This window comes from Sylvia atricapilla, chromosome 2 (assembly GCF_009819655.1).
Source record: "Sylvia atricapilla isolate bSylAtr1 chromosome 2, bSylAtr1.pri, whole genome shotgun sequence".
Classification (NCBI taxonomy): Eukaryota; Metazoa; Chordata; class Aves; order Passeriformes; family Sylviidae; genus Sylvia; species Sylvia atricapilla.
The window spans coordinates 110,441,810-110,449,733 of record NC_089141.1 but is presented as its reverse complement, the minus strand read 5'-3'; the positions used below and the strand labels follow the sequence as shown (position 1 = coordinate 110,449,733).

At 50.7% G+C, this 7,924-nt stretch overlaps 1 protein-coding gene across 1 annotated transcript; it reads left to right on the top strand.

The window, feature by feature from the left end:
- Nucleotides 1-1,132: 1,132 nt before the first annotated feature.
- On the top strand, nucleotides 1,133-3,780 carry CRYAA (crystallin alpha A). Its single transcript, XM_066340120.1, has 3 exons — nucleotides 1,133-1,321; nucleotides 2,262-2,384; nucleotides 3,449-3,780. The coding sequence occupies exons 1-3, from the start codon at nucleotides 1,133-1,135 to the stop codon at nucleotides 3,656-3,658; spliced, it is 522 nt and encodes a 173-aa protein (XP_066196217.1). The 3' UTR covers nucleotides 3,659-3,780.
- The last annotated feature ends 4,144 nt before the right edge of the window (nucleotides 3,781-7,924 follow it).

The following is a 7,924-nucleotide window of genomic DNA, read 5'->3' as shown; positions in this document are numbered from 1 at the left end:
TGCTCGGAGGCTCCTGGAACGCAATCCCCGCATCTCTGGATGTGATGGAAACGGGGTTTCAGCTGTGGCCACAGCCTGTGAGCCTTGCTGTGGAGCTGGGCAGCCTGGCTGCCCTCTCACTGCCCAGCCCAGCTCAGCTCTCTGGCAGAGCCCGCGGTTCCGGCGGCGGGCACGGTGCCCATGGCCCAGCAGCCCAGGGTGCCAGCTGACCCCTTAAAGGAGGCTTTAAGTGAAACAGAAATGAAAAACAGCTGTAACCAGAAATGCATGTTAAGCAGGATCTGTGCTGTGACACCAGGAGATAAATGGATCTCCCACATCACTCCTAAATCAAAACAAGGACACTCTCAAGAGCGGCTTTGGGGCTGATGTTACGGTCGGAGACCAAGCTTATTTTTCTTTCTTTCTTTTGCCAAAGTATTTTTTTGTTAAAAGTTTTTGTTTTGTCAGACAAAAAAATGATGCTCTGCATCATTTGTTAGTCCAGCTTCCCTGCCAGTCCTTCCATGATCCCTGTGCCAGGAGTGTCAGGCCCCTCTCAAGTGGCAGAGGCACTTTGAAGCATGTCGCAAAAAAGTTTCCCCTTTTTCAACCTGAATCAGACCCTTTTTTCTTGCTTGGAAGAAAGCTGTTTTGTTTATTTGGAAGAAATATTGAGTTTCTGCTTCAAGGAGGGGCAGAAAAGAAGCAAATTAATGAAACCCAAGGTGAGGTTACGGAGACCCACAGAGCAGATCTCTTTCACAAGCATCTCTGAGATGCCCACTGGGGTGTCCAGCTCAACCTGCTTGATTCCACAGGGGACATGCCAGCACCCCTGGGCACCCCGTGCCTCGCAGCCTGCTGCCTGGCATCATCCCTCCAGGACATCTGGCACCGATTCCAACCAGACTGTCATTTCCAGGTCAGTCTCCGCATTTCTGCTGACCACGTTGCCTCCATCATGAGATCATGTCTTTCCAGAGGGATCCTGCTAATGCCTTCATTCTGCAGGGCCGGTATAAATAGGGGGAGCTTCCCTGGGGCTGCAGTCCAGCCAAGGCATCGCCGTCTCCCCAGCAGCGGCTCTGCCCCTTCCGCTCTCCCCTTGCAGCCACAGGTCTCTCTCAGCAGCAGCAGCAGCAGCAGCAGCATGGACATTACCATCCAGCACCCCTGGTTCAAGCGTGCTCTGGGACCCCTCATTCCAAGCCGTCTGTTCGACCAGTTTTTTGGAGAGGGTCTCCTTGAGTATGACCTCCTGCCTTTGTTCTCGTCCACTATCAGCCCTTACTACAGGCAGTCCCTCTTCCGCAGCGTGCTGGAGTCGGGCATTTCAGAGGTAAGGGCCCTTTCGTTTCCTCTCCTTCTCCTTCCTCCTTATGCCTCCAGCCACTCCTCTCCACCCACATCTCACACTGCTGTTGCCCCATGTGAGAGGACGAGGAAGACCCCGAAAATGCCAGGCACAGCCCACCCACCCCTTCTTGAGCACAAAGGGAAACCCTCGCTGGGGACAAAGCTTCCCTTGGAGAAACAAGGAACCATTTTGGCTCCTTTGGAGGGTTGTTTCCAACACAAGAAGGCTGGCTTTGCTGCTCTGTGCCTGCCATGTGTGTAGCAAAGAAGAGCAAGGCTGCTCCCAGAGTAAGTGCCTGTGAGGGCAGCTTGTCATGGGAGAGGACCCTGGCAAGTGGGAGCTTTCTCCACCTTGAGAGCTCAATGGTTCTAGCAATCCCTCACTGAAAGACCGTGGAGCAATTTTCTGAAGGGAACTGTAGGGGAATGTGTAGCTGTGGGGGCCATGATCCGAAATTCAGGTATAGGTGCTTTCTGTAGCCCTTTCTTACTGCTTTCCTCCCAGAGCTACAACCACAACGAAACCATAAATCACTGAAAGGACAAAACACGTGCTAGCAGAGAGTCTTGCATTGGTTTCCATCCCCTCTCTGTGCCTGGTCCATCTGGCAGGCCACTGAGTGCTAAAGGGTCCCTGGCACAAGAATAGCAGCAAGGAGTAACACCTGTCCCCAAAGGAGTAGCCAAGGTGCAGACACCTACCATGGCCACCTCCCAGAGACCCTGACACCTCCCAGTGACCCTCCCACAGCCTCTCAATGTCCCTGGGTCCCCACAATGGGAAGAAGACCCCCTCTGAGGCCCACAGTCACAGAAGGACAAAGTGCCAGACCACCCCTTCTCTGGCCTTTAATCTGTGGTGATGTTGATGCTGTCCCCACGCCCAGAGCTCAGGCCTCACTGTGTGACAATGCTCGTTTCAGGTGAGGTCTGATCGGGACAAGTTCACAATCATGCTGGATGTAAAACACTTCTCTCCTGAAGACTTGAGTGTGAAGATTATTGATGACTTTGTGGAAATCCATGGCAAGCACAGTGAAAGGCAGGTAAGTGGAAGTGACGGTGATGGTGGAGCAACTGGGGAGTCCAGCTTCCCTTTTCCTTCTTTCCAACAGTTCTCAGCTGAAGGAGAGAAAAAAAAAAAAAAAAGACTATATCAGAAGAAGGAGTTAATTATGAATTGTCATTACTGGCATGGCCTGTTCCCATAGAGCCCCCACCTGATATCTGACAATAACGAGCTAATCCTACCCTCTTTTGTTTATTTTCAATCATCATCTTCCATAACCATCAGATGACGATGTCCATTGTTCACTAATAACACTGGGCCAGACACAGAACATCATCTGGCGCTGCTGAAGCATGGCTGAGTTTTCATAAGCCAGAATCCTTAGTGAAAACAGAGTTTTCATATGCCAATCTGAGAGAGAAAAGCAAGAGCAAACAAAACAAAAGAAAACCAACCAAGTGCCTCGGGCTTGGAAACTTTTAACACGGATGTCATGGAAATATCTGTGGGGGTCGAAAAGTGAATTATACCAGCAGGGGTTTAATTCTTCTCATACACATTTTTGGCCAGACAAAGCTCTAGCCTGGAAACAGTATGTATTTTTTTTAATGTAGTTATTATTCTCATGGCCAACTTAAAAGAAAAAAAATGCATTTCTCATTCTTTTGGCCAAAAAATGAAGGGGGCCAGGATTGTGTACTTTGGCTGACACAGCATTGCAGCCTAGTAAATAAATACATGGGTGCACACGTCCACCTTGCTTTTACCTTCTCAGGCCTCCAGACTTTGTCTCTGAGCATCCTTTGAAATCAGAGGTGCAAATCAGACCCCAGCCTGGGGTCAGATGTGGCCAAAATCACTCCCTGCTGCTCTGCTCAGCTCTTGCAGCTTCAGAGGTGCCACGGGGCACACACCTGCCCCTACAATCCTGTCAAATTCTACCCAGCAGAGCTGTGCTCAGCGGTGCTGGCAGTGCAGTGTCACGATAAGCCAGGGTGGCTGTGGATCCCCTGCTCTCAGGGAGCCATTCAGAGGGAGGCACAGCACAGTGCTGGAGGGTTTCTGACACGCCTTCACCCCCCTTTCCCCACTGCCTCTCAGGACGACCACGGCTACATCTCCCGCGAGTTCCACCGCCGGTACCGCCTGCCCGCCAACGTGGACCAGGCTGCCATCACCTGCTCCCTGTCCAACGATGGCATGCTGACCTTCTCGGGCCCCAAGGTGCCCTCCAACATGGACGCCAGCCACAGTGAGAGGCCCATCCCCGTGTCCCGGGAGGAGAAGCCCACCTCTGCGCCCTCCTCCTAAGCCCGCCGGCCGCCGGGCCGCGCCGGCTGCCACCACCCTGCAGGTCTCACTGCCAGAGCCTTGGTGTAGATATCAGTGAATATCTAGAGGGGTTTCTTCTGTTGGTTCCTCCCCCAACTTTGTTTCCTCTTCTTTTTTTTTTTTTCATGTTTTCTTTCTTTTTCTTTTTTTTTTTTTTTTTTTTTTTTCCTCGTTTTCCCCCCTTTTCCCTCGGATGGAATGAGGGGCTGGGTGAGCGGCTGGTGGACTTGGGAAGCTTAAACCTCGTGGGGATGGCATGGATGGCAATGCTGCCATGCTGCTGTGCTTGCTGGAAGGGTCTTTGTCTGGTGCTGTAGCCCATATCCACCATCAGGCAGGAAGGAGTGCACGAGTAACGCTGGCTCCTGGTGCACCAAGCCTTGAGGCGAGGCTTGGAGCAGGGGGAAAAGCCCTGCAGAGTTGCTGTACCCCACTCAGAGTTAAACTGGTTACTCTCAAACAGCAACAGAGCCAAGCCCCACACTCAAGACCCTATGTCCACGTGACGAACCTGCCATGAGATCCTTGCAACCGCAGGAGAAATAACAATAATAATAATAATTAATAATAATATCTCACTTTTGGGGGGGTTGCAACGTGTATTTTTTCTCCTTTTTTTCAGCAAAATGTTTAAGTGTCTCTGTTCACTCCTCTGCCCTGTCATTTCCCTTCGGGACAACTGGCAGGAGGACAAGCACGTCTTTCCACTGTCTTTGTAGGCCCTTTGGGGTGGGGGAGAGGGGGCTCACCACTGTGCAGAGGCTTCTCATCCCCAGCCAGCTCTCCCCAGCCTGTTTGTGACACTCCCTTGCTCTCTCCCTGTAAACTCTAGGGTAGCCCCACCTCTCCCACTGGTATCTGGCGCTCAACCTGAGGAACGTGGTCAGTGGCGGTCAATAAAGTGACATAGGAAACACGCAACCGGCCTCGGGGGTTTCATTTCCTTCCTTTGTAAGGCTTTGTGAAGGTCAGTGTGGTGCCCAGCACCACTTGGAGGATGTGCTTTCCACTGCTGGAAGTACGTCTTGTGAGGATGACTTGCCCTCTCTTAAGTGTTCCCGTTGTTCCTCATGCAAGCAAAACCAAAAGGATCAGAGAAAAAAAAAAAAAAAAAAAAAACCAACAAAATTCAGCAGCCACCACACCATTCCTTCAGATCACTGGGTCAGTACAAACAGCAGTTCCAACCTCATGTCCATGGAATTTAATCCAAAACTAATGATTAAAATGGTTTGAAGGCAGGGTGGGTGGGGTGGAGGTATATGAGCTCTCCCTGCAGTTGCCACACGTGAAATCCACCGCTCCAGTGTGTGTTTATACAGCCGTGAATACCCAAGGCTGAAGGTTTCAGCACTCATGCTCTACCCAAATATATTCCCACACAGATGGATATCCAGGGAAAGGCCCCCCACCATCCCCAGAATTTACCACATAGGTATCATCATCTCAGACAATTTTTGCTCTGCCAAAAAGTTAAGCCCACCAACCTCCTCCTCCTCTTTGAAGCTGATCAGCTGTGAAAAATAGAGGGAATAAATGCAGTTGTTTGTTGGCTGTGGGTTTTTTTTTATTTTTTATTTTCTCATGGCGTGGGCTTTAATATTAATATGAGCTATAAACACAGAAGCTCTGAGACTATTTAAATTTAAAAGCCACTTGCTTCTGCCATATCTAGGCCAAGACTCAGAGAGGGCTGGGAGTTAAGGAGCAGAGGCATTGCTTCTTATCCAGAGAAAATGAGTGTGCCCCAGGGCTCATCCCAGTCCCCTGCCTGCATCCCCTGGGGGATCATTACAGCATCACTGCACCTCTGGCAGAGGCTGGGAGTGGGACAAGGCTGCAGGAGGGGGAAAGTGCTGCAGAAGCAGGAGAAAGCAGGGAGATTACTGTCGGGTAATTAGAAAGCAATAAATCCCCTCAGCGTCTGACACTCTTTTAAACCAACTTTTTACTGAGATTAATTACTGGGCAATCTCAGAGCTCTCTACCACAAATTGTGCAGCCCGTTGTGTTTGCATCTTCGGGGAGAAAGGCGTCAATGAGTGCACTTTGGGAAAGGGCAATTTCATTCCAGGAGGGAGCTGGAGCTGCAGGCATGGAAAGGGCATTTTAACTGAAGCTGCCTCCTTTCTTTGCCTGGTGCTAACAGGTCCCCGGCCTCTGCAGCTTTCCCTTCAGATGCATCTTTTTGCCTCCCTGCCATGTGCTGACATCTCTCTCCTTCCTGACAGAAACCCAGCAAAGCCAGGAGGAAAAAAAAAAATTGAATCTCAGACATTTGACCCCTATTCAAACCTCTCCGAGGTGTAAACACAGGGAAACAATATTTTAAGCGTGATCTGTGTGCAAATGTTACCTCTGCAAGGTGCCTGAGCAGCCTGTGTGTCTGTCAGGGCTGTGAAATGACATTTGAGCCATTTGTGGGCTCCTTGGTATGCCTGACTGGCAGAAAGAGTGAGTTCTGATAGGAAATGATGACAGGGAATCAGGGCAGGTTTGGGGCAAGCCAAGAGCCGTGCAAAGGGGGCAGCAGCTCAGGACCCACGCTGCCCCTCACTTTTGGGGACACCAGACCATGACTGTCTCCCTGCTCTGAGAAGGGATGGTTTGAAAGCCTTTTGCAATCCATAAGCTAATTAAAACCGTAAGCAGCTCTGAAAGCCTCTGTGCAAGGACACTGGGGTGTCTGGTGGTGTGTGGTGGGACAGGGAATGTGTCACTGAAGGCTCCTCAGCCCATCCCCAGACCCAGAGTCCCTCTGACCCCAAACGTCTCATCCACTTGCAGAACAACTTGAGCACTGCCACTAATGCATGTGTGTCACTCAAAAAAATTCACTTTTTTTTTACCCAGAAATCTTCATGTCACATCTGTCCAGGATACTCCTCCACTTCTCTGCAAAAATTCTTGTTTCCAATCTTTTGCTGAGATTGTAATTTAAAGAAATCCTCGCAATTCATAACTGATGGTGGTTTCAGGAAGGAGCTCTTCACCACGGCTTTCTTTGCAAACCCACCTGCTAATAAGGTATTGATAACACTCCTTAAGGATTAACAAAATTGCTTGAAGGTTTTTTTTTTTTTGGTTGTGAATTACTCAATGGTTTTATGATGGAGAGAAAGGCAGCAAAGGACCCTGCCCACAGGGAACTTTCAAAGTGTCTGGGCAGTTTGTGAAGCATGGCCTTGGACCAGAAGCTTCTGCTTAGGGTGACTATTTATCCTTTTTGCAGTGTGTTTTTTGTTACCCGCCCTCCATTTCCACCCAGACTGATAATCTTGCTTTCCTACAGCAGAGCAGAAGTGACTTTAGCTTCTCCTCCAGAGGAGTTATGAGAGGGATCTCAGGAGGATCAGCAGATGGTGGTCCAGGGACATGCAGCATCCTCTGTGTAATTCCCCTCCTTCCCACAGGCCCCAGTGACTCAGTGGGGGTGGCAGTGACATGGGCGACAGCAGCAGCTTCTGGTGCTGTACCTGCCCCCTGCGCTCCTTGGCACTGTCCTGCTTGGGCAGGCTACCTCTGCCAGGATCCTGCTTCTTCCAAGAAAAATCCAGGAGCAAGAACTGGCAGGATCCAGCCAGGAAGCTGTCCCTGAGCACTTGGGCCAGAGCTCCTGGCTTGTCACCCTTCTTGGCAGGGAGATAAGGAGCCTTCTTCTCATCCTGCTCTGGAGAAGGCACCAGAGCTCACACAGCCCTCTCTGAAGGGAGCAGGCAGCTAAGGGGTGCTGCATCCTGCCCACGCTGATCCTTTAGTTTTGGAGTAGGGTTTTGGCAGAAGGACAGCCCTGGAGACAGGGAGGGATGGCCTGGCAAAGCCGTGTCCCCACGGGGTGGCAGCCTTTGCTGTGCTCTGGCACTCCGGAGGGCTCCCTTCTCACCAGGTTTCAACATCTCCCCAGGGAGATGGGACCCAGGGCACAAGGCTAGCAGGCACATGGGCCCAGCCAGAGTTGCACAACTCTGGCATTCCTTGCTTTCTGATCGATTCACAAATTAGCCAGTGCTACATAAAAACTGGGAGCAGCCCGAAAGTTTACCAGCATTTTTCACCCAAAGCAAATTCTGCTACATGCAATCTCTGTAACCCTTCATCTCCTTGGCATCATCATCAGGGTCTGGGCTCTGCCACACCAGTCTCTAAATCTGAAACTAAAACAGCAGTAGCTGCCTCAGCAGTAGTTGGCAAAAAAAGGGGCTCCAAACACATAAAAATCCCCCCCAGTATTCTCTCATGTCTCTG

What these genes read in the sequence shown, in the direction of transcription:
- CRYAA (XM_066340120.1), top strand. Translation starts at nt 1,133, where the DNA reads ATGGACATTACCATCCAGCACCCCTGGTTCAAGCGTGCTCTGGGACCC. An exon ending in TGGAGTCGGGCATTTCAGAG is followed by an intron (nt 1,322 to 2,261) that starts GTAAGGGCCCTT and finishes TGCTCGTTTCAG; the next exon opens with GTGAGGTCTGATCGGGACAA. An exon ending in GCAAGCACAGTGAAAGGCAG is followed by an intron (nt 2,385 to 3,448) that starts GTAAGTGGAAGT and finishes ACTGCCTCTCAG; the next exon opens with GACGACCACGGCTACATCTC.